We start from the raw sequence: 27,504 nt of genomic DNA, 5'->3' as shown, positions 1-27,504 counted from the left end.
GTAGCTTCTATTTTGCTCATAGAACTCCATACTACTTCTACGAAAAGTGTTAGCATTTTCTTCGTCACTATTTTTTTAAATACGATTTGACTGTTGTTTGGGCGAAAAGTCGAAGTCAGTTCAGGCTTCAGCGTATATAAGAGTTCTTTTTTCAAAAAATTTTCATTTTAATTTTTTTATATGGATTTTGACAGTTGTTCACGTGAAAAGACAAATTGAGTACCAACCTTTTAGCCGCCGATGCCGAACAAGATATTTGCCAAGCTGCCATCGCCGACGAAAAGGCTTCGGCTTTGTTCACTAACTTTGACAATAGAATATTTAACATCGGTGCAGAGTAAGAACCACGAATTTAATTTGTTAATTAATTTGTCAATGATCTGGCAAGAAACGACAACAAATCATCTGCAGAAAACATAAAACGTAAACATAACGTGCGGCGGGTTCACACACAAGAAAAACAAACCGCAAGAAAATATTAAGATCTTACGCTAAAGTCGTAATAAAAGTATCGGAAATGGTGTTGTGTGGCAAATAAGCAGAAAAATAAGATAATAAATAAATACCAATCGTGTAAAAGCATAGATATATAGCAATCTTTGCTTCAAAAAAACCCAAAAAATTCCAACTTCCTGAAAGAGTTATAAAAACACAATAGTCATCATATCAGTTGTTGGTCGGTTAGTTCGGGGCGAAAAAAAAAAAAGAATAACGAAAAGAAGCAACCAAGATATAATCGTTGTAAGTGTCTGTGTTAAAAAAATAAGTGATTTCTTTTGAAACGTAATTAAGGGTGAAAATTTTCTATAGATCTTCAGTGTTTCAAAGATAACCAACAAAATGGTAAGTTTTTCTTCGTAAGAAACTTGAATTTTTGCAAAACATTTTTACGTAAATAAATACACTAGATTCTTCCTCCACCATGTCGGAGAGGTCTACATCAATTACGCACACAGCCTCAACCTATAGTTTCTTTTTTTTCATTTGTTTGTTCAGGCATTTTGTCATTGTTTAGCTCATTATGAAAGCTCTTTACACTGTAGGTTTGGTGTAATTAATTTATTGTTAAGTTTAAAATTTCATCAAGTTATTAAATGTTTTTATAATTTGCAATAATTTTTTTTGTTCTGTCCATGCTGCTGCTGTCAAACTTAACGATGTTCAATTGTCAAAAAATTGTTGCTGTATATTGTTTTTGTTTTTATTGTAGTTGTGTGTGTTGCTATAGCCATCTCTTTCTGGCAAGTGGAGGTTGTATTTAGCGCAAATAGTGCGTAAAATTCACAGCTGGTTTTTGTGATGGCACAGTGGGTTAGCGACGACTAACGCCAATGACCATGTGAAACCGCAGCAAAAACATGTGTTTTTGATTACAACGTGCTTTTATTAAAAATTGCTTGATTATGCTTTCGTTTGTTTTCGTTGTTGTTATTATTGTTTATATTAAACCAATAGTTTTGTTTAAATGTTGGTTTTTCATTGGAGGCATATACATATTAATGAGAGAATTAGTGGGTGTCTCTTCAATGTTTTTTGGCTTTTGGTGGGCAAACATTGTTCGTCTAGTTGCGTGGAGGTCAAATGATGTTTTATTTCTTTGCAGTTGGAACTATTACAGAATTATATTTTATCTTTGAAATAGGTTAATAGTAAAAACTGTGTTTTGGAATTTTATTTGGCCACTTGACTTGTGTACACTTTAAATTGAAAAATTGACTAAATTTCCCGTCCCTTTTTAGTACAGGAGACAATAAGAGCTCTTAGGTGGTTTTTTGTTTGTTATTTCTTTAGGCATCACTTTGCGACACGTTGTTTGAACTTGGATATAAAAAGGGGGTGGCTTTTCAGTGTGCTACAATCGGACAGCACTTTTGCCCTAACACAAACATGTAGTCTTTTTGGTATGATGTAAGAACACAATTCAGAACAAACATTACAATCATCATGTTAAGTTTGTCACCTACCATTTGGCTATGACCGGAAGTCTATTTAACTATGATGTTGAACCAGAGGTTTTATTTTTGTTCTTCGGTAGCGGACTTATTACCTGTAAGCAGATCAGTGAAATCAGCGATCCATAGATTTTATGCTTCAAATGGAGTTTGCTAATTGGGCAATATGGATCCTCCCATCTATTGTCCAATTGCCTGGTTGCAGTTGTTGTTGTAGCAGTTTGTTGTGTTCTATCTTTCATTTGCTTGATTCTGTTAAGTGTCAAGACCCAGAACTCTGCGACTAAGATGGGGTGCGTCCAGAGGGATCTTGGGAGTCGAGTGGCTCTGGCTGGGCAGTTAAAAAGGTGACGTTTATCGGGTGGTTCCTGGTCACATATGGGACATAAATCTTGCAGGTCGGCATCAATTCTTGCTCTGTGGGAGTTGAGGCGGCTGCATCTGACGGAACGTTAATGAGCCAGAACTACTCTGGTTTGCCGGGGGAGGTCAATTTATTCAGGTGCAACGGGAGGCGGTCGTTCTCCAAGGACTGCTACCGTGTCTGCATGAAAGCTGTCTAGACCCGCTTGGTATACAGGTTCTCTCTTGTAGCGCTGAGCCTCATGCTCTAGATCATGTAGATCTACCTTAAGGCTTCTGGATGATGGATACCTATTCACATGATGGTGATTTGGATGGTCTCTGCGACAACCGCCCAAAAGGTATTGCTTAGACACCATGTAGTTATGTCTTCGCACTGGTAGGATCTTTGTCTCCTGATGAAGGTGGTCCACATGAGAACTGAAGAGATGGCCCGCCGCAGTTCGAAGGGCGGCATTCTGACAGATCTGAATATTGTTTCAGAGTTGACGAGACCACACCAGACCGTCCAATTGCTTTGTACGCGATCAACAAGGTTTCTTTGTCAGCATCCCAAGTGCTATCGGCAAGTGACTTGAGGACCTTGTTTCTACTTTTGACTTAATTGCAAATAGCTGTGGCATATGGGGAGAAAGTGTAAGCGCTGTGAGTGAGGTGGAATGGAGGATAGGTAGAAGTTAATAGTGCCGAAGATATAACCCCGCCTTGGGGACCTCCCTGTTTCATTCTACGGTGAACCTGAATTCTACAAATGACTGGCGACCACACATATAATTCGCGACCTAGCGTTTCAGTCCTGACTGGAGGGAGGTTTTGGCGGTGTTCTCAAATAGTTTGGCATGGCTGACCGTGTCGAATGCCTTCGACAGGTCCAGTGCCACGAGAACCATCTTATCGTATGGCCTGGGCTGATTGAAGCCACGGCCAAAGTGTGCGATGGCATGCAAACTAATTTTTGTGCTATGTAGCCTTCGAAATCCATGCTGATGCTCGGCGTATGGAAATTCTCCTACGAGGCTGGGGAGGAGTAATGCCTCAAGCATCTTGGCTACTGGTGAGGGAAGGGAGAACGGTCTGTACGACTCCCACTTACTGATGCTGTTACCGTTGTTGTTGTAGCCACATTTGCATGTGGAGGTGGGGATCCTCGTCAAGCTCTTATAGGCGAGCAAGCTTGTTCCGGTCTATACGACCGATCGCCCTGGGAACATGATGGCCAATGGTTATTTAAAGGCGCCAATGGTTATTTAAAAGTATCATAGGCACTCAGTATTTAAGCAACAGCCGGTGCCACCCATCCTCTTACTAAGACTCTCCACTTGATACCGCTGATTGTCTGCGACAGCAGTTGCAACCACTCCATATGGAGCATTCCACTATCTGCAACCTGAGGACCCGGTAGCTCTCAGCTAAGCTTCTCATGACAAAAAAAGAACACCACACAGATTGGAGCTCAAACTTCCAGCCTTTGTGATGCTCGTTGTTGTTGTTGTAGCAGTGTGTTGTATACTGAGGTGACAGCCCTTGCCGATGAAGCACTTCATCGGGTCAATCCGGTACGTACAACCGGCTGCCTTGGGATTGTGTGATGCTCGTAGTTATTCCGTGCCGCGATATCGTCTTTAGATCTAGCTCTAAGAATCTGGTCGCTTCATTTAGAGTGGTGTCTTAAGTGTTTTGGCTCTGGTGAGAGAGGGGAAATCGGTGTGTACGAATCTCCTTATTTGAGTTCTTCCCTAACTTCAGCAGTGGGATCACTCTACCCATTTTCCTGGCGTCGGAAACTATGAGATTGCTGAGAGACAGGTTGAGGACTTGGACCAGATACAAGATCCCCGGTATATTCAGTTGCTTCATCATCAGAGACTTGGCGCTGCCGATGACATTCGAAATTTCGTCCGCGTTAATTTGTGATTCTCGTCTGCTCGAAGACCACAGATGTGACGAATGATACCCTCCTCGACCTCTTTGTCTTATGGGGTCTTGTGTAGCAGTGCAGAGATTAGGGTGCCATTCAATTAAATCCATATAAGTTAAGTCTACTACACCATTCAGCTCTCATTTATGCTAAATATAATATTTGTTTGTTGTAGTTGTAGCAGTGATTTGTACACTGAAGCGACATCGGGTCTATCCGGTAAGTAAAACCGGCTGCCATTGGATTGATATGAGGTAGTGGATTTAGTAACACCATTCTTTTGGATATTCTGCAGGTCTGTGCTGTGTGACCTGTTTATATGTGAATCGGTTAGGTATTGTTGTACTCAAAATACACAAAATTCTTCTTTATCATGTCTAGGGAGGTGCCAGCTCAATGAGTTAAGAGAGAAGCCAACAATATTCCTTATTCTTCCAGGTAGTGAAAAGAGTGACTCAGTGCATATTTTCGGATATTAGGTCCAGAAAATTCCGCCAATAAATAAATAAATAAATAAATGCCTATCTTCTCATCTCATCAATTCTCTAGTTCTTTGTCAATTAGACATTCTCATGCTATCTCCAAACCATTAGAAGGTTTTTTTTGTAATAAAAGGTTAATTTTCATTTTAAATAATATAGTTTTCATCAAACTCAAAGCCAATGTCCAATTGTCCATTTCACAATCCTCCAGTCAGCTCAGAGTTCATACCATTGGTAATAAATTTATGTGACTTTATTTTAATAACTTTAATGGTCGTCGAAAACTTACTTCGAAACTTTTTCATATTATAAACATCTGTGCCCCTTTTTGCAAGCATTGTATTACTATTTCCACGTTCAAGCAACCTTGCCTCCACACTGCTATGAGTTGTATGGGGCTGTTTCATATTATCAAAGCTCATCCTTTTATTTTTGTTCCTTGACATGCTCTTGCGTATATTAAAGCAACAGTGTATCCTCTTATTATGGCTTCAGATTCCATAAAATGGTTTTGGAAATCATGCCACAACTTAAATAATTAATTGTGTACAAATTTCTCTAAGAGTTGGTATACAAATGCAAGTTTGTGGATTTAACAGGGAAGTATCCTTATATACATTGGTCAAATGAGAAATCAAGTTGCCATATTCGAGAAAGCTTTTTTTTGCCTAACAAAATTTTATATATAAAAGATTTGTGCATATTTCCAATTAAAATGTTGTCAACAAAAGTTTTCTAAAAAAAATTGCCTTGTTAAAAAATTTTTTCTTATTATATTTTTTTAATTGTTATATTTTTGGTTTTTTATTTTTTTTTAATGTAATTTAAAATTTTTTTTTTATAATTTATTACCATAATTTTTTTTTAATTTTTAAATTTTTTTTTTTTTTAATTTTATTGACATTTTATTTTTCATACAATTGGATTTTGTCCCGCTGCAGCGCATAGGGTAATCTATTTCTATTACAAATTGAAAACAAAACAAGTAAGAGCGTGCTAAGTTCGGCCGGGCCGAATCTTATATACCCTCCACCATGGATCGCAATTGTCCAGTTCTTTGCGCGATATCTCTTTTTAGGCAAACAGGGAATAAAAGATAATGATTGTTATGCTGTTGGACATATATCAAGTAATAATTCGATTCGGACCATAAGTGAATTTAATGTTCAAGAACATAGAAGTAGTCATTGGGTAATATTTCAGTCCATTCGGATAAGAAATGCACCTTGTAGGGGCTCAAGAAGCATAATCGGAAGATCGGTTTATATGGGAGCTGTATCACGCTATAGACCGATTAAGGCCATATTGGACATGTATGTTGAAGGTCATAGGAGAAGCAGTTGTACAAAATTTCAGCAAAATCGCATAAGAATTGCGGCCGCTAGAGGCTTAAGAAGTCAAGATCCCAGATCGGTTAATATGGCAGCTATATCAGGCTATGAAATGTTTTAATCCATACTAGGCACAGTGATATGAAAGTGATACCAAAACACAAAGTGCATATTTTCAACCAAATCGGATAAGAATGGCGCTTTCTAGATGCTCAAGATGTCAAGACCCCAGATCGGTTTATATGGCAGCTCTATCAGGTTATGAACCGCTTTAAACCATACTTAGCACAGTTATTTGAAATGATACCAAAACACAACGTGCAAATTTTCTGCCAAATCGTATAAGAATTGCGCCTTCTAGATGCTCAAGAAATCAAGACTCCAGATCGGTTTATATGGCAGCTATATCAAAACATGGACCGATTTGGCCCATTTACAATGCCAACTTACCTACATTAATAAGATATATTTGTGCAAAATTTCAATCGTCTAGCTTTACTCCTTTGAAAGTTAGCGTTCTTTGGACAGACGGACGGACATGGCGAGCGACTTAGAATGTTATAACGATCAAGAATATATATACTTAATGGGGTCTTAGACGCATATTTCGGGGTATTGCAAACGGAATGACGAAATTTGTATAACCCTCTTCCTATGGTGGAGGGTATGAAAAAACTTTTTTAATAAATAGGCAGAAAAATGTGTTTTTTTTTGCTTTGCAAAAGCATTTGGGTGGTTTCCTAGATTGCGATTTCTTTTGGCACCACCCAAACTCGTAAGTAAAAATTTAAAAATTTTATTTCTGCAGGAAATTTTTTAAAATTTTTTATTCCTATAGGAAATTATTTCAAAAATTTAATTCTATGGAAAATTCTGTTAAATTATTGTATTAAATCTTCAATATGGCATCACTTTTATTCTGTAACCCGTCTCAATCCCTGCTCTCTTCAACTGATTCTTTAAATTAAATATGACTTTGATTAAAGTGTTCAACAACTCTCTTTTTCTATTTCATCACGCTTCTTCTCCCGCCAATTCGTTTGAAACCCCCCAACTTTTGGTATATAAACAATGCGCAGTTGCAGTGTGGTGGGCAGGTGGGTGGGATTTTTCGTTGTCATTTGCCAAAAACCAAACTTTGCAGATATTCTAACTCATATACCAACCCTCACTGCTACTAAAAATGCAGAACATAATCAAATAACGGTACATGCTGTACTGCACTCAGGATTCCATGAGTAGGACAAGGATAAAAGAGAGAGTGTTTTTTCTAAACACGTTGTTGGGTTTTCAATGAAATGCACATTGAAAAAAGCATGCATTTTGCGTTTGCTCTTTCTCTGTCGCTCTTGCTCTCTGGAGATTGTTGGCGTTGGCAGCAGAATTAGAGAGCATATAAAATAATGTAGTTGAGCAATGGGTGGATGGGTGGCTTGGTAGTGTTTGTTTGAATGTATGAGGAAGCAAAGTCTTGTGGTGTTTTAAAAGTGGGGAGGGGTGGTGGGGGGTTTAAATGTCTGTGCCTGTTAACAACAATTGTGCGATGCAAAGTTTGGGGTTCCGAAGAAAACTTTTCCCATTTGATTTTGTTTTTGTTGAGGACATGTTCCTTGGCTCTCTTTTGGTTTTGATATTATTTTGTTTTTATTTGTAATTCCAAATTCTGCAAAAAAGAATGTGTAAGGAATTAGAAACCGAAGCATATGAGAAATTCTAAGCAACTTGCTTAGCTTAAAGAAAGTACTGGTATTTCTTAACTTTTTCTCTGGTTCTCTCACATTTTCTCTTTACTAACTTCCTAACCAGGGGGAAGTTTCTGCTGTTTTTCTATTATTTTGCGGTTATTTGCCTTAAAGTTTATAGCTTTGACTTGGAAAACCATACATACACATGTTTCCTCTTTTGAATTTGGTTTACCAGGACATAATGTAACAACAACAAATATGTTTGTATAAGATATGTGTATGCAAGTATTTATGTAAATACATATGAGCGCTTTTGGATGTCTTCCATTCTCTTTCGTCATTGGAATGTATTTATTTTGTGTGTAAAATATGCGTGTGTGTGTGTGTACGATTGTTGCCATTTTTTTCCTCTTTCTTGCTCTTTGGCAAGGACTCTGCATTTTTTTCTCAACATATATTTTGTATTACAAGGTCATTTGTATTGCTTTTATTACTATTCCATGTCAATGGCACTATGGCAGCTTTCACATAGGTATTTTTTTTTCTCTCAACGTCTTTGCAGTCATCGTCTCATTCTTCTTCTTTTCAATTGTCTGGGAAATAAACTAAGAAAACAGCTGAGACATGGTTTTTGTTTTGTAGTAGGAGGAAGTAATGAAGATAAGACTTTAATGTTTTGATACAATTTTTTTAAAGTATTTAAAAAGGTTGAAATTTATGAAAGCTTTAAAAACTTCTTTTGGATTTTAAATTTATTTAGAAATGGTTTCTACCATTTTAGTTTCCTTTCGAATTTAGTCTTGCGAAATGGGTGTGGCTTTTTAGTAAAACTTTGTTTGGTCCTCTTGCCTATCCTACTGCTTCCTGTCCATACAAAATCTCCTCAGGAATTTTTAATTCCCCAAAGTGTTGTTGCTTTTGTTGTTAAGTAGTAGTAGTAGTAGTTGTTTGTACTTTTGTTGAAAAATTTCGTTTACAAAATATGTAAGACTTTGATATGTCCTTAATATTGCTGCTCCTTCTGGGCCACATCGCCATCGGTTCTGTTCTATTATGTGCGTAGAGTACAATGAATGGTATTAGGTTTGCACTATGCCATGGTATTTGTAGTGCATTTGTATAAGTTCTATAGGTTGTGTTAAAAAATGAAGCAGAGTCGTAGCTTAGTGGGTAGGGGAAAATTCAAATGAAATAAATTAAAACCAAAAAAAAAAAAAAATACTAAAAAGAGGGAATTAGATTTAGAAAAATTATGTTTTTTCTAAGCAAATTTTTATAAATTTGTTATACAATAAATTATTGAAAAAATTTTCTATAGAAAAAATCGATGACAAAATTTTCTATAGAAAATAATGCTTATATCTACTTTCTTTTGGAAGAAAGTTTCTAAAGAAAAAAATTTTTGTAGACATACATAAATTTTTCAGTTGAAATAAAATTTAGACCCACTTTTCTATAGAAATAAAATTTTGACCAAATTTTCTTAAATATCAAATTTTAACAAAATTTTCTATAAAAATAAAATGTTGACAAAATTTTCTTTAAAAGCAAAATGTTGATAAATTCTTCTCAAAAAATAAAATGTTGACAATTTTTTTTCTAAAACAAATTTTGAAAAAATATTTCTATAGAAATAAAATTTTGGCAAATTTTTCTATAAAAGCAGGATTCGAAACTGGGCACACGGAGCAACAGCGAAAGCCATTGCCGTTGTCTTAGCTTTCGAAGCGATCAATACAACTTCCAACAGATGAACAAAATCATGTGTAGTACGGAAGAAGTGTAATTTGTTACAAATAGAATGTCTGTCATTACACAAAAATACATGCATTGGGAAAAGTACAGCTAATAAGCAAGGTTGTCGAGCTTGGTTAATGTGGTAATTTTATCAAATATGCTTTTTCGCTTTTAATATGATTCAAATACAACATACTTACGCACGGCCCTTGAAGCCTTTACACCTAATATGGTTGAAAAGTCTTCTAATCGAAGACAAAACGCTACCAATAGTGGTTGGTGTGTGTTGCTATCTTTGGCTTTTCTTTTCCATTTGCATCTCCGATCATTGAGCTCTTCTCAAAAGAGAAACAAAAAAAATTGTAAAATTTAATGATCTTGTCCTAACACGCAAAAAATTTGAAAAATTAAAAGCAAAATGTTTAAACATTTTTCTTTAAATATAAAATTTTGACAACATTTTTTCCTAATTAAAATTTTGACAAAATTTTCCATAAAAATAAACTTTTGACAAATTTTTCTATAAAAATAAAATGTTCACCAAATTTTCTCTAAAAATAAAATTGTGACAAAATTTCTTATAAAAATAAAATATTGACAAAATTTTCTATAAAAATAAAATATAGACGAAACTTCTGTCAAAACAGCAAAAAATAAAGCTTCTACGAACAGAATAAGGATGGTCGAGAGATCGGTTTACATGGGAGCTATATAAGGTTATAGACTGATTTTGGCCATATTTGACAAAGATGTTGAAAGTCGTAACAAAACATCGCATGCAAATTTTCAGCCTAATCGGACAAAAATTGCGGCTTGTAAGGACTCAAGAAGACAAATCGGGAGACCGGTTTATATGGGAGCTATACTAGGTTATAGGCCTATTTTGACCGTATTTGACATAAAACAATAATGTGCCAAATATAGTTCAAATCAGTGTATAACCTGGTATAGCTTCCATGTAAACCAGTCTCTCGATCATCCCAAAAGCTTTAATTTTTGCTGGTTTTGCAGAAATTTGGTATGTGGAATAAAATTATGCCCTTAAACTAAATTTATTTTGTATAAATTTTTAACAGAATCCATTGTGGTGGGTTCCCAAGATTCGGCGCGGCCGAACTTAGTACACTGTTACTTGTTAAAAGTTAAGGCTAAAGTGGTTTGCTATGAATGTTTTGGGCAGACTACGGAGATTGCGATTTCGAAGCTGACCAAAGCTTCATCATCAGTCCGATAAGCTCCAAAAAATATTACATGCTTTCATCTACTCACTCATAATTTGGCACCACACCAATCTTATCGGTAGGATCTGTCAAACTGGACATATGCCTTGTTCTTATCTGTGAATCGCAGAATAAGGCATGTACTCTTAAGAATTTTCCTTTTTAGCATAGCAAGAAAGGAAAACAAGCTCTACCTTATGTATTAAAGATTGTTTTTTGTTTTGTTTTTCTATTGTATGAAATTTACCATAAAACGAATAAAAATTTTGCCAAAAAAAAATCTATTGAAATAGAATTTTACAAAATTTGTCTGCCTCTTTAACTCCTTCATTTAATACCGCCACTGGCGATTTCCATACCACAACCTTTTTAGTATGGCTAAAAAATTTTCACACCACCCCTAACGCTAAACAATCTATTTTCAAACCCACACCGCCTTTTGTTGTTGGTGTTGGCTTAGCTGGTATGGGAAAACTCAGCAGAAACCAGACACATTCATTAGATTCTAAATTACTTTGGAAATTTTCAAAGTAAAAATGTCCTGCAAATTCTAAAGTAAAGATTTATATTAATTTTATTGGTGTGAGTATGATGGGGCAAGTTTTGCTTTGACGCAGACCATTCGCCACTGTACGTGCGCCGAAGATAATGCCGATGAGATGTTGGTAGGTTTGTGGTACTGGTGGAGGGCACTCCAAATATGAATGTAACAACTGGGAAATATCCTCTTAGAAGGATGAAATTCTTGAAAATTGTTTTAGGATAAAATTGTGGTTAGTTCTAGGACAAATGGAATTTCAATATGCAACTATGATTGAAACGTTAATCGCGAGAATGGGCGGGGAGGAGTAGAGTGGATGCTGATCAAAGAAAATGATTGGCTTATGGCTATGTAAGAAGTTTGTGTTTAGTTTTTTTTGTAATGCCACATGAAACAAATTTTTCTTTAATTGAAAAAATAAGTTTTCTTAGAAATAAAATGATGGCTAACTTTTTGGAGGAGTTGATTTTATAACATCGAAATCAAATGGAGAAGATAGCTTCTTTCTTAATTTGAAGGAATCTGGTGTAAACAGCTCAGAAAAATAGTAACAATATTTCAATTTTCAAAAATCGTTTAATATTTTGAAAAAAAAAAACGAAGTATTTATATTTCCCACCAGACAAGCTCTCGGCTTCAAGTCTGTAGTATTTCCGTGGCAGTATTTCTTATTTCTAGACACAAAGTTGTTTTAGTTGTTGCGCGTAGTTCAACTAAATTTCAATGCATTTGTACGCTGTTTGGATGACGATAATGTCCCTGTTTTGTAGTAAAATTGCTATTGGTTTTGTCATTCAAATGCTATGTGGTCGAGAAGATGATATTACCTTCAATGTTTATGCCTCAAATGACGACAAATCATCATAAATTGTTTATGGCAGAAAGATTAAAGTAACTTTGCAGTGGTTACCAGAAGTTTGAAATTTAAAATTCCCCTAAATGTTTGTATTTGTTGAGTGGATGGAGCGGGAGAAGCAACATAAAGGATGATTTTTTAAGAGCTATAGGAAAGTTAAAAAAGCAAATAAAATTTATTAAAATGCATGAAATCTTAATTTGAATCGATAGTACGGGCCATATAATCTAATGCTTGAAGATTGTTTCATGCAAATGTTGACCGTGACTGCGCCTCAAATGGTGCATCCGCTTAGTCAAATTTTGGCATACTCTTTCCAACATTTCGGTCGGTATCTCACAAATAAATGCTTCAATGTTGTCTTCCAATGCTTCAATTGAAGCGGGCATATCGTTATAGACATGAGCTTTAATAGAGCCCCACAAAAATAGTCTAAAGGCGTTAGATCGCACGATCTAGGGGGCTAATTGACCGGTCCCAAACGTGAAATAAAATGTTCACCGAACTCGCCTCTCAATAAGTCCATTTTTACGCGTACTGTGTGGCATGTGGCATCGTCTTGAAATGTCATGCAAGCCAAGCTCTTGCATTTTGGGCAAAAAAAGGTAGCGCTCACCTTTCAGAGTTACGTTACGATTCACATCATCTTTGAAGAAGTACGGTCCAATGATGCCACCAGCCCATAAACCGCACGAAACTGTGACTTGTTCTGGATACATTGGTAGCTCTTGCAATGCTTCTGGTTGATCCTCACTCCAAAATCGACAATTCTCCTTACTTACGTACCCATTGGGTCAAAAATGAGCTTCGTCCATAAAATGGAAGAAGCGCGCGATGAACTTTTTTTACAGAGCACGCATTTCGATAGTAAAATTCAATGATTTGCAAGCGTTGTCCATTTGTAAGACGATTCATGGTTAAATTATAAACCAAACTGAAGATGTTTGACAGTGAAACATAACACGAAACGTGCGTGTTGCCGAAAAGATAAAGCTAAACAAGTAATAGCGTGCTAAGTTCTGCGCGTTATCTTTTTTGAGGATCTCTTTTGAGGAAAACAGGTAATAAGGAATAAATTGTTATGCTATTGGAGATATATCAAAAATTAGTCTGATTCGGACCATAAACGAATTGAATGTTGAAGACCATAATAGCAGTCATTTGCTAATATTTCAGTCCATTTGGATAAGAAATGCACCTTGTAGGGGCTCAATAAGCTTAATCGGGAGATCGGTTCATATGGGAGCTGTATCAGGCTATAGATCAATTGAGACCATATTGGACATATATGTTGAAGGTCACGGAAGAAGCTGTTGTACAAAATTTCAGCAAAATCGCATTAGAATTGCGCTCTCTAGTGGCTCAAGAAGTCAAGATCCTAGATCGGTATATATGGCAGCTATATCAGGTTATGAACCAATTTAGACCATACTTAAAACAGTTATTGGAAGTGACGTGCAAATTCGATATTCTGATCAAGGAAGGTGCAGGTTGCATTTGTTGTTCGATTATCGTAAAATTTTGCGTAAGTCACTTTTTTGGTCCAAGGATTGATTTTGAATAAAATCGGTTCAGATTTAGATATAGTTCCCATATATATCATTCATTCGATATGGCCTCGATATGTAGTACACATAATTTTGGTCCGATCTTTACAAAATTTTGAACAAGACGTTCTATTTATTGTTTCAACATGTGTGCATAATTTTATCAAAATTGGACAAATATTGCGGCTTCCAAGAAGTCAAATCGTGAGATCGTTTTATGTAGGGGCCTTCATCATTAAGAATTATCTGTGCACGTTCGACCGCGTGATTTCGACAGATTGACGGACGAACGGACTTGGCTAGATCGACTTAGAATGTCGAGACGATCACGAATTTATAAACTTTATACGGTCTTATGTCAATATTTCAATATTTCGAAATGTCTAAATTAGTATATCCCCATTCTATGGTGGTGGGTATAAACAAATTTAAGTCGAGTCGACAGCTGATAACTGACAGAAGAAAGAATGGAATTACAGATTCACAAGCTGTGAAAAAATTTGTCAACGCCGACTATATGAAAAATCCGCAATTACTTTTTGGGCAACCATAGTTTACGTTTCTGCTATACGATTTTTCTGTTTTTTTTTTCATCCATACAAATCAACCCGGCCTACTTTGCACATTATCAATGACCAGTACAGCTCATGAAAATTTGTTAGTATATTTAAGTATTATATTGAAAATGCTGTGGACGCCAGGCAAACGATTTAAGAGTCATGAATCTGCACCTGGAAAACCCTATATCTATGTCGGAAATCTGGAAACGCAACAGACCTCCACTTTAGAATTCATGTTACGATCAGAAGTTCTGAAATGCTACTGAAACAATAAATGTGGCATACATAGCAATATTGGAGTGAGTACAAAGCGCCAGGAGAAGAGAAGGGAGAAACTTTTTTTCCGCAAGAAATGATAAATATAAAGAAGTGAATGTGAGCAAATCGAAATGTTTGGGAGTCAGAATAAGCAGGAACTACGAACAAAAAGACTTGTCGAAAAAAATACTGCTTAATTGTATGCACAAAGTTATAATGCAATTATAAAAATGTTTTACAACAATGAAAAATGCCAAATATGTTTATCCAGCTGACCCTGAACATCTGATGATTATCATTCACAATAGTGTTTGAGCTATGTTTTTTACACATATCACATATGGTTTGATGTAAGTTCTTCTCTTCTTTATTTTTTTGTACATAGCAGGATAAGTTCAAAGACGGGCTATATCAGACTATATCTTGACTATATCTTTGTACAGATTCTTTTTTTTTGTACATACTCAGGTTAAGTTCGAAAACGGGCTATATCAGACTATATCTTGATATAGCCCCCATATAACCACATTTATTATCCGATTTTGCTGAAGTTTGGGATAGTGAGTTGTGTTAGGCCACTCGGCATCCTTCTTCAAATTGGCCCCGATCGGTCTAGATTTGAATATAGCTGCCATATAGACCGAATTTCTCAATTTAAGGCCTTGGGCCCATTATTGACACAGTGACTTATGTTAGGCTATTCGACATCCGTGTTGTATCGGTCTATATTCGGATATAGCTACCAAAAAAACCAATATTTTGTTTTACAAAACTGAACAGTCACTTGCATTTATTAGACCACTGAATGTCCGTGCCGAATTTGGCCCAAATTCGAACCATATTTCGACATAGTTGCTATGGGTGCATAAATTATTCATTTTACATCGAATTATGACGAAAGGTGGTTTACATATATATCCGAGGCGATGGGTATCCGTGCATTTTTACTTTTACATCCTTTGATCAACCTCATTATTCCAAGGTTTTGAGTAAAAAGGACGTAAGGCTTATAGGTCTGTAGGACTTTGGTGTCGCAAAAATTGCTTCACCGGGCTTGGGTATAAATACCCATACCCTTGCCACCTGCCAGGCTTTCGGAGTCTGTGTAAGTCCTAAGCACGCTTTGAAACTAGTGACCAACTCCTTCGATAGTAACGCCTGAAATATTCCATCAGATCCGGGTGACTTAAATGGTTGGAATGCCTCAATGCTTCCGTAACCATAAATTCTATAATGATAAGCCTTCGATCAACCATATTATCAACCTTCCACGGAGCCACCGGTATTGGTGAGTCCCGTTGTATCCTGTGGATACAACCAAAAACCTCAACATGTTCTCCGCCATCTCTGCTCTCACTCACATGTCGTCTACTAACTTTTCATTTTGGACATGGGTTTTTTGGAGAAAATTTTTCGTTTGGCGACTTGATCGCAGAATAGCTTCCAAGAGTCAAGTTTTGCCGCTCTGATCATATTATTGTATTCCTTATGCCATGTGTAACACACAAACCAATAAATTGCCGCTTTTTACGACGTCCTCTGTTATAAAGTCAGCGAATCTCTTTCTTGCGAGTCTCCCCGTTTATCCAGGGTTTCTCTTGGGCTGTTTTCTTTTCTCGAAGAGGATTACATTCTTCGAAATACCGTAATATAGCAGTTGTAATCCTGTTGACATTGTCGTCAATGTCTTCTATTCTTGGACAATCTAAACTATCTTGCTCAAGTTTACTTCTGAGTAGTCTTCCGAATATTGTCCAGTAGGTTGTCCACTTATTAAGGAACCTTAACGTATTCGGCGCAATCCGTGCAATTCTATACCTAATGTAGCGATGATTAGAGAATAAATGCTCCATGGAGACCCTACAATCCTGAACATCATCGATTAGATTTTTCGAACAAATTATCAAATTTTAAATCTCCTCCCTTAACAAAGGCATTACTAGTTTGCATTGCACGTTTGCTTTGAGCATGCATTCACTTAACTACTTAATTCACTCTCTCCTTCTATGTCACTCGACTATATTTTATTACAAAACTATATGTAATGGGTTAGATAACTAACATGTAAAGATTGTTGTGATTACCAACTTTTGTTGCATATTCGAACCCTACAAACATTTTTCATAATTTTGGAAAAGCGTTCGTCCCTGCGAAAAAAAAACAATCTTCAATATGACGAGTAATACAAACATTGGACAATCCATTGCGTGTGCGGAAGTTGTAGCAAATCTTCGCGAAGATAATCTTTCAGAATAGCGTTATAATCGTCCAGAAGATTTGTTTTTAAATCGCCTCAGTAAACTTTTCGCTATTGCCTGGCGCATTCAGAAATTGTTTGAATTAAGTCATTCGATTTTTTGTTTTGAGAGGACAACTTCCATAACATCAAACAGAATTCTCACTTGACCTATATGACGATTAGTACTTAGTATAGCCAATATGACGAGTAATACAAACATTTTTTTTAGAGATTTTTCGTAGTTGTCACCTTCATGATGAAGAACTAATCTTCATATGCATTTTTACATCTTCCAAACGAAAAACGCGCAACTCTATTAGGAAACTATTTAATAAATATTCCAAAACACTTATTTTATACTCGCCCAGGCGAGTAATGCGCAACTCTTCTAGAAGAGCATTTTATAAATCTTCCAAAAGACTCATTTGTTGCTCTTCCAAACGATTATTAAGCGATTCTAAGATCTTCCAAGACTCCTCTGTCTTACTCTTTAGCAACTCATTTGGAAGATTCAGGGAACACTCTCCCAGAAGATTCGTCTTCAGGAAACAACTCCTCACGATGGGGAAATCGTCTACTACCCTTCGACAAGCTTGTCCGCGATCATAACCTTCATATAGAAGATTCGCGGCCGATTGTTTGGCCATCGAAAATGTTTGCAGGGTATGATCATATAAAAATCATTACTCCAGACAACTGTTTAAGCATCTTACCGTGAAAATGAAACCAGCATTGTTAAAACTTTGGGAGGGCGCTTCTAGGAGCCGCACTATGAACATTTTGTCAATGGGCCCATCTTTAGCAAGTAGTTTGGCAAAGCCCCAGAGGCAGTCTTGCCTAGGCATTCATATTTGTCCATTGCGTTCCATTGGTTTGTGTTAGGCATTCATAATTTTGTTTAAATTTCTGCAATAGGCAAAGTGAAAACTTTTAATAAATGCTTTGCAGCTATCATTGGCATCATAGGCAACATGCGATAAAGTGGATGTCAATGGTGAACTCTAGGGGTAGTGATATTCTTCTGTTGCCGATGTTATTGCTCTTTAAAGCTTTTGTTTGTTCACATTTTCATCCAATATCGTGTATGTGTGTGTGTGTGTTTCTGTAAGAGTATGTGTAAATTTCCAACCTTTCGTCTATATGTCCTGTTGCCCAAAGTAAAGTGAAAGGGTTGCTTGTTTGTTAGACTGTCTACTTGCTGCCCGTTCGTCGTCCTTCTGTTTGTTTATGCCAGTTCAAATGCCCGCCAGTTTTCCCAAGCAGCCCCAAATTTTCTCACACTGCAATTGTTGGGGGAGTGGGGGAGGTAATGTTTGTTGCTCTCCCACATAGACCATTTGTATAAATCCTGTTAGAGTTGATTTTGGTTCCCATACAGCCAAACGCACCACACTCACATAAACGCACACACAGTGCATAACCCCACAATACCCAACATGTATGTATAGCCAGTCACATGTAGTCGTAGTTATCCTAACGCTGGCCCTCTCTGCTTCTAAAAGATGATGCCAAGCAAACAGTGTCTCTTTCCTTTCATCCTTCCTTTTCGTCCTGATTTGTGTTACATCCTTTTTGTTGTTGTCTTTGCTGTTGCCTTCATCACCTATGCCAGCTACTATTGCTCTCTTGGTCGTTGTTCTGCTACTGCCACTGCCTCAACATCGACATCATTCCGTGCAGCTCAGTTCAGTTCAATCCACAGCTTGGAGTTTTCACATCAGTGTTGTTGGCATTCCTGCTGAAATATTTGTAAACTTTATTTGGAAGAGTTTAACAACCAGCCGATTAGTTCAAAAGTACTGTAGGTGTTGCAAAGACATTCCCAAAACCAAGTGTTCCGTGATTTCTATACAGTAAAGTAAAAAAAAAAAAATATTAAAACAAAAATATATATTGTGAAAAACTGAAAATTGGCAGTATATCAAAAGATTAATTCTGGTAATACAATATATCCTTTTTTTTTAATTGACAGACACAAGATTTTTAAGAAAAAATGTTGAAATTATACAAAAAAAAATCAAATTCAAAGCTTTAAAACTTAAAAAAAATTAAAACAATAAACTATTACAGAAATTAAAGGATACATTCTTATAGAGGACTGAAAAAAGCAAACTCTTTACAGATAATTTAAGCAGTTTTTTATGGATGACTGTAATAAGTGTTCTTTTTGATTGAAGAATGTAGTCTTCGTATAGACGACTGAAAGGAAGGCTGGACTGAAAAATGTAATGCGTGTATTAACGACCAAACAGTATTTTATTGATGACTGTAAGAATTAGTTCGATCAAGAGGTGAGATCAAAATCTATAAATAAAAGAAGTAAAAGCGTTCTAAGTTCGGCCGGGCCGAATCTTGCGAACCCACCACCATGGATTCTGCTACAATATGGGAGCTATATTTGATTATAGACCGATTTTGACCGTACTTGGCATAAAAGAACACGACACACAAAATTCAGCCAAATTCAGCGGCTTGTAAGGGCTGAGGAAGTCAAATCGGGAGATCGGTTTATAAAGGAGCTAAATCATGTTCTTGACCGATTTAGACCGTACTTGGCCCAATCAGAAAAAATTGCAGGGGCTCAAGAAGTCAAATTGGGAGTGGACAAAATGGGGGCTTCCTGTTAAACGTGGAGTGGGGGTTGAGAGATCGCTTGTGGTTGTGGAGGTGAGAGGCGATGACGACGTCACGAAGGGAATTCCCTGTGGATGCTGAGTGGACTGTAATTTAGCGGGTGGTTTAACTTATTCTTCCTCGTACCCGAAAGAATAATAAGTCAAATGAGAAAATGAAGTATCCCAAAACGAGAAGAAGAAATAAAAGACGGTTAGTGTCGGTACACGAGTAGGGAGATTTATTGGGAAAAAGAGAAGGGTAGGATGTGTGGGTTGCTCACCTTACTGTGGTTGTAGAAGAAGTGAGGTTTTATACTTTACAGAAAAGGCAAGTGACATGTCGTACTAAAATGCTTGTAACTAACAATTCACAATGGTCTTGCAATCCAGATTAGTACGAATGCAAATGAGAAAATATCTTACACAGTATACAATTCATAGTAATTCACAATATAATCCAATGACTTACAACTTATTCTACGATATATTCTTAATAATTTTCTGTTTTATTTTTCTTAATTTACCTTTATATGGGGCTATATCAGGTTAAAGACCGATTTAAACCGTTCTTGGCACAGTTATTGGAAGTCACAACAAAAGACTTCGTGCAAAATGTCAGCCAAATCGGATAAAAATTGTGGCTTCCAGGAACTAAAGAAGTCAAATCGGGTGATCGGTTTATATGGGAGCAATATCTAAATCTGAACCGATATGGCCCATTTGCAATCCCCAACGACATACATCAATATTAAGTATCTGTGCAAAATTTCAAACTGCTAGCTCTAAGCTTTCCACCGCTATCGAGATTTCTACAGACGGACGGACGGACATGGTTAGATCGACTCAGAATATCGAGACGATCAAGAATATTCGAGGGCGGTTCGTAAACTTCTTAGCCTATCAATGTAAGAGAATAGTTTGTTTTTCAAAAATATTTTTATTTTTCAATATAATCTCCTGAAACTTCAATACACTTAGTCCAACGCTTATCTAGCAATTCTATCCCTTGATTAAAATAGTTTACTTCAAGGTCTTCAAAACAGTGGTTTACAACTGTAATTGCATATTCATTTGAGGCAAAACGCTTGCCAGCAAGGATTTTTTTTAGATTTGGGAACTGGTAAAAGTCACTGGGAGCTAAATCAGGAGAATAAGATGGGTGGTCAAGTAACTCTTACTTCAATTCATTGATTTCAGCCATAGTTAAAACACTCTTGTGCGCTGGTGCGTTGTCTTGATGAAAAATTATTTTTTTGTTTTGTAAGCCAGGACATTTAATTGTTCCAAAAGGTTGCAATAGTACTCTGAATTTATTGTTTTACCCTGTTGCAGATAGTCAACCAATGAAATACCTTTGAAGTCCCAAAAAACCTTTGCCATAACCTAACCAGCCGATTGATTTGTTTTTGCCTTCTTTGGGGCACTTCCTCCAGCTTCAGTCCATTGTTTGGATTGTTCTTTTGTCGCTGGATTATAGTGGTGGATCCATGTCTTATCAACAGTTATGAAACGACGCTTAAAATTCATTTTATTTTTTTGCTTAAAACGATCCAAACAAACTTGAGAAATGTTAAATCTTATGCGTTTTTGGTCGATTGTTAACAAATGCGGCACCCATCTTGCGGAAAGCTTTTTCATCTGAAGTTCTTCATGCAAAATTAAATGGACTCGATCATTTGAGATTTTAAGTCTTAAGTCAAAATTTGCGGCATTTATTACCAGATTTCGATGAAATTGGGAACGGTGAGTTTCACTATGCCTACCGATGTCCGAACCGAATGTGGTACAAATCGGACTATATTTTGATATAGCTGCCATATAGAGACTGCCGATACCTTTTTCAGTTGTTCATAGTAATTTATCAATATTTTCACGAAAAATGTGCACTTTCAGAAGGCCAAAACTGCCTGAAGGAACGTCCCAATGCTTTTGCGATGTAATAGAGATTTCTTAACTATTGTCTAGGCTACAATTTTGTTTTAGTATTGGATCAAAAATCTCAATAATTTGGCTGTTATAGGCCAAAAATACAAAAAGCGTGACAAAAGAGTGACAAAAAAAGAGATATTTAAATTTGGAGTCTCGATTTTCACCGTAGACATGTGGTCTAGTGAACTTTTTGCTCAGTACAATCCCAAAAAACATCAACGCGAAGGGCCCCTTAAGATTTTTTCCTTCCATAGGAGTCGCCCCACCCTAGTATGTATACAAAAAAATAGAAAACTGACAAAATACACAGAGGTCTCTCTAGTATTCTCGATTTTCACCGTAGACATATGGTCTAGTGGACTTTTTGCTCAGTACAATCCCAAAAAACAGCAACGCGAAGGGCCCCTTAAGATGTTTTCCTTCCATACGAGTCGCCCCACCCTAGTATCTATTTAAAAAAATAGAAAACTGACAAAACACACAGAGGTCTCTCTAGTATTTTGGTTTCAACTTGAAAGGTTGCATAAAGCTACAGCTAAAATTTTGCATGTATCATCTAAAGAGCACCAATGACATTGGTGTAAAATATCAATGGGAAGTTCAAGGGGGAACATAACTGAAAACCTTCTCGAAGCTTTACTATAATGGCGAGATAATATTACAAAACATACAACTAAAACACCAATTTTGAATAACCTCTACAACAATTTAACATACACAAAACAGCATAAAACTCAAGTTAAAACCTTTCTTTCCAATATCCATCATAAATTTTCTCAACATAAATTTGATTTTTTTTCTATTACTATACTGTTTTCACTTCACTTTTGCACTTAACTTACGTCTGAAACCATCTAATGACATCTTCTCTCTTTTGGTGCTATTCTTCAAGAGTACCGTTAGAATGAGTCAATCACATCGAAATGCTTAACCTCTAAAGAGTTAATATATGCATATAAGGGACCAAATATTAGACTTTAATTTATTGTAACGCTTCTCCTAATCCATCGTACTTCTTGTAGGGCTATAAAGTTAATTAGTTCCAAATCATGGATCTTTACAAGTTTGGGGGGGTTGCCAACATTAGAGGGGCCAGTTTATCTGTACCTTTGTCTCTTCGATTTCTTGTATCAGCATTTCTATGCATAGAGAGAGAGAGAGAGCATATAATATCAAACTTTATTCTGTTCAACAAAAAACATTTATTCTTATAGAACAAACTAGCATATGATTTTTGTCATTCACAATACAACACAAACACTATTGTGAATTACAAATTCACAACAGTATAGAGTTGCATGCTCATTCGTAAGAAACTGGTAAAAGAAATTAGCGTAAATATGAAAGGCATAAGTGCATGTAAGAGGGAAGAATTAAGCTAATAAAAACGAAAAAATAATAAAAAAAGTCTAAAAGAAGAAATGTAAATAGAAAGTTCATTAAGATGTTGTTGGAGGTGATTAATAAAAAGTGTTTTTTAACGCCTCTCCTAATCAATTGTACTTCCAGTAAGGTCAGTAAGTCCCAAATCATGGATCTTCACAAGTTTGCGGGGGCTGTCAACATAAGAGGGTTCAGTTTTTCTGTTCCTTTGTCTCTTCAATTTCTTCTATCAGCATCTCCAGAGAGATCTCTAGAGAGAGAGAGAGAGAAGGGGGATATAAAATCAAGTTTTATTTTCTCATATCTTATCTCATATCGAACAAACTGGCATATGATTTTTGTCATTCAAAAAACAACACAAACACTATTGTGAATGAACACAAATTCATAACAGTATAGAGTTGCATTGGAGATGATTAATAAAAAGTGCAAAAAAATAGAAACACAGTTTTTTTAAAAAGCCCATTTAGTAGAATTTGTTTTTGTTCCTAAAATTGAAAGAAATAATCGAAAATATGTCTGAAGGAAATAAGACGAGGACGTATGGTATAAATATATTTAAGGCAGGTGAGGAAAGAAGACGAAGACATTAAAGATGTTTTGCAAATTTATTTTTCCAAAATTTTAATATTTTTATTTTTATAATATTAATAGATTTATTTGCAGTCTTGCAACTCACTTAAATTTCGTATATTTGATATAATTTTTTGCAAGATGTTTGATTAATATTTGTTGACATTCAATGGCACTGTGTTCACTAATCAAAATTTTGGCATTTATTTGGGTTCACACGCCTCGAAAATCTTCTTTTTGTAGAAAAAATCAGCCGCAATTTTCAATGCATTGTTATATAGGACAAATGAGTAATTTGTTCCAAACAGTTTCAGTCTGAAGGACATTAAAGTTTAAATTGTTTTTAATTTTTGTTTCGTCTCTTTGTTTATTTTCAGACTTCAACTAAACGTTCATTCGATTTTGATGATGCCATCGATGAGGATTCTGGATCTGATTTTGATGAAGATGAAGATCCAGATAAAATAGAAGTTCCAGGTAAGTCCAATTTCACTTAACGAGTTTACAGATTAACTACTAAAACGTCAAAATACGCAAAGGATTGACCACATCAACCACAACCCAAACAGCCTAACATCAACCCTTTATAAAGCCTTGCTAAAGAAATTTTTCTGATTTATAATAACAACGGCATGGGACAGTAAATTGTACAATGCTCCCCTTTTACCATTCAACTCAATTAGAAAACTCTGGTGTTTGAAGTAAAAAATTTACCCATTCCCTTACCTTTTTTTTTGGGGATATACACAAAAAAGGGTTTAAGGCCCATACAATCAGATTTACACTTATTCTCTGTACATCCTTTCTGCCTGCTGTACAAGCATCTACCCTTCCTTATGTAAGGATTTCAAGCTACCATCACCAAACCAGCTTAACCAATTTTAAACAAATTTGAAAATTTTAAAATATTTGTTAAATGACAGAAGGACAGCAGAAGCTAGCCATAGGTAGAAAGATAGGTAGTTGGTTGGTGGGTAGATATTAGTTATTCTGCTATTCACAGATACTCGTACTACTCTCCAACTTTGCATGGCATTGTCGTCTTTGTGTTAGAGTCTTCTTTAGTTTATGTGAACAGTTAAAATAATTGTGTGGTTGGGGACAGGGCTGAATCTCGAATGGCAAACATAATTTTTACAATGGGGTGCTAGGCTAGAAAATCTACCCCCTCTTCTTTCATACAGTAAAACTTTCTGGCGCCTTTTTTACCCCTTCCCCTCACGGGCAACTCTTAACAATTAAATGAATTGAACATTCAACGTCAGGGTTTTGACCAGATAACATTTGTCCCAAATTTGTATTTATTGAAAAGTTTTACTTACTCCAGGGTTGTACTAAATTTTGCATAAAAGGATACTGTTGTAAGTTTTGGAAGCCGTTTTTTTACCTCGGAAAACCCAGAGAGTAGGGTTCAATTGGCAAAACATGCCAGTTGCTTCATATGTAGAAAATATCTAAGGGGTTTGCATTAAGGTGGGCCATATTTGGTTGTCAAAATGGTTTTCAAAGATGAATTCTAAGAAAATTTTTACGTAACAGTTGAGCGTTGAACATTAGATACATTTTTAATGTACCGTCCGCCAGACTACTATAGGTGGGACAGCTGCAGTATATGGTTTGCATCTTTAACGATTAACAAGGGCTAATAATTTTTGACCATACTTTGATTATAACAAAGCGTTGATCATAAGGTGGATTTTTAATGTGACGTCCCTCAGACTACAATACCATATACAATACCTTTACTTAAACATGGGACAATTGCAGTATACAATTTGCATCCTTAACGATTAACAAGAGTTAATCCATTTTGACCTTTTCAGAATGTTGGATTTGAAGATGCATTTACTTACCAGGAAATCTCTCAGGATTTTAGTACTTTCAGTAGACGTAACTTCCTTTCTATAACATTTTTTGGATTTTCTTTTTTATTTTTTTTTAATTTTTTTCAATTTTTTATATATTTTTATATATAGGTTATATTTTTATTTTTTATATGGAGCACTGGTATGGTGGGCCGCCGTATGAAGACTGTCCTGCGTCGGGATCACAGGGGCGCTGAGATCCGCACTGCAGGAAGGCCTGGAGGCGATGCTAGATATGCAGCCCATTGGGGCCTATATTTGGAACTGCGCGCCAGGGTCGCGCTTAGGCTGAGAGAGCTCGGCATGCTTGAGGAGGATGGTTGCGGCTACAGTTCGATTCTGGGTGTTGTGGATACGTAGGGTAGACTGAGGAGGATCTCCAACTACCTGGCACCAGTGTCGACTGGAGTTAGGGCATTCGCGATTCGTTTTTCTGAAAGGGACGAATGGAGGGCGGATGGTATACTTGAGAAGGATGAGACCTCGATCTACACAGAGGGACTGAATTAAGGACTGAATTGGGGGTCTACTCTGATGCACTCAATATCTGTGTGTCTCTGAGACTGCCGGACGAGTGTATGGTTTGTCAGGCAGAGATCTGTGCCATTGCAGTACCCGCAAGAGAAATTTTGGCAAGGAGCTTACCGACCTCGAAACTCAGAATCTATGTGGACAGTATGGCGGCCCTCAAGGCCTTGGGATCGACGATGGTGAGGTCGAGATATGTTGCGGACTGTTTGAAATCCCTGGATAGGCTCCGGCCCCACGATGTGACGCTGACATGAGTTCCTGAGCATGAGGGGATTCCAGATAATGAGAGGGCGGACGAGTGCGACAGGAGGGGTTCGTCTGAGCCGGGCGGACCAGTAATCGGTCTTGCCTACGTGCCATTTGTCGACCAACGAACACAATAGAGGGGATGGCCAGGGCGGCGTCGGTGGCGAGGTGGGACACGGTAGGTGGTTGCCGGACTGCGAAAGCGCTATGGCCGGTCATCGACCGGAAGAGGACGAGGGAGTAGCTGGCGTTTGATAAGAAGTCGATGAGTACTTTGACAGGGGTCATAACCGGACACTGTGCCATAGGCCGGATGGAGATACCGCCCAATGACTTCTGTAGGAGTTGCCTTGATGAGGATGAGGAGGAGACTATTGGGCACTTGCTTTGTTCCTGTCCGGGTCTGCAGAGACGAAGGCTCTCCTTGCTGGGGAGCCGTTTCTTCTGTGATCTGGGTGAACTTGCGAACGTACCTCTGGTATTTCTCCTGAGGTTTGTTGAGGGAACAGGATGGTTCCGACGATGGGGGTGACACAGGCTCCGGTGTAGGTAGGTCCGTGCTTGCGTAGTGAAGGGCGGTTCTTCACCTCCCGCTGGGGTTTCTCCACTCCTTTCTTTTTCCTTTTTATTCGTGTATAACCTCTCGTACGAGGTCTCACATTTTCCTTTTTCTTCCCTTCTCTCTCAAGGGTACCACAATGGGCCAAACTGGCCTCCGAGTGAACTCACCTTTAGGCGACCCATTCAACCTAACCTAACCCTATTTTTTATATTTGTCGATATTCCATATTGTCCTGCTATAAACCATTTTGCTCAAAGCTTTTTTTTTCTATATTTTTAGTATTTTTTTATACAATTATTTTATTTTTTTTATATATTTATTTATTTTTTTTATATTTTTATATTCACCACCATAGAATGGGAGTATATTGAATGACTTTCAATAGCCGTGTCAAGTATGGTCCAAATCGATAAATAACCTGACATAGCTCCCATATAATCCGATCTCCAGATTTGACTTCTTGAGCTCCTAGAAGCCGCAATTGTCCAATTGAGCTGAAGTGTTCAGTTACGACTTCCAACAATTGTGCTAAGTATGGTCCGAATCGTATACTATAAACTTATATACATAGGTCCCATAAAAACTGATGTTCCGATTTGATAACTTGAGCCTCTAGAAACCGCAGTTGTTATCCGATTGGGTTGAAATTTTGCACGTAGCGTTCTGTTATGACTCCCAACAATCGTGTCACGTATGGTGCGAATCGATCTATAACTCATGTAAACTGATCTAACTATTTGACTTCTTAAGCCCCTATATCGTCTAAATCGGTTTATAATTAAAATTTTTGCAGATTTGGTAAATATTTGGTATGTAGAAATTTTTAGCAGAATGTATGGTGGTGGGTTGTCAAGATACGGCCCGGTCGAACTTAGCAAGTTTTTACTTATTTATATTATTTTTTTTTTATTTTTATTTGTTATATTTAATTTTTTTTTTTACAAATTTCTTCTAAATATGAAGAAATTTTAAGAATATTTTAAAATGTTATTAATATATTATATCTTCGCATAAATTTGTTTGCTTTTCTGCCAAACTTCTGACTGCATCAGCATGACATGACAATAAATTTTGTCTTTCCTCCTTCAAGAGTTTGTATATTAGAATTTCC

At 36.7% G+C, this 27,504-nt stretch overlaps 1 protein-coding gene across 6 annotated transcripts in view; it reads left to right on the top strand.

Annotated features, from left to right (window-relative positions):
• The first annotated feature begins 320 nt into the window (after positions 1 to 320).
• LOC106085723 (protein strawberry notch) overlaps positions 321 to 27,504 on the top strand; it is a 55,530-nt gene continuing 28,346 nt past the window's right edge. For 4 of the 6 annotated variants that reach the window (XM_013250137.2, XM_013250127.2, XM_013250119.2 and 1 more), the window contains exons 1-2: positions 321 to 843; positions 23,567 to 23,666. In XM_013250137.2, the coding sequence (XP_013105591.2) occupies positions 841 to 843; positions 23,567 to 23,666 (103 nt within the window). In that variant the 5' untranslated portion in view covers positions 321 to 840. The remainder of the gene's footprint in view (positions 844 to 23,566; positions 23,667 to 27,504) is intronic. The other 2 variants (XM_013250111.2, XM_013250145.2) reach the window with 2 other exon arrangements.

The sequence above is a fragment of the Stomoxys calcitrans genome, chromosome 4, assembly GCF_963082655.1.
Source record: "Stomoxys calcitrans chromosome 4, idStoCalc2.1, whole genome shotgun sequence".
Taxonomy (NCBI): domain Eukaryota; kingdom Metazoa; phylum Arthropoda; class Insecta; order Diptera; family Muscidae; genus Stomoxys; species Stomoxys calcitrans.
Note: the sequence above shows the minus strand (reverse complement) of the source record. Positions and strands in the feature narration are given on the sequence as shown.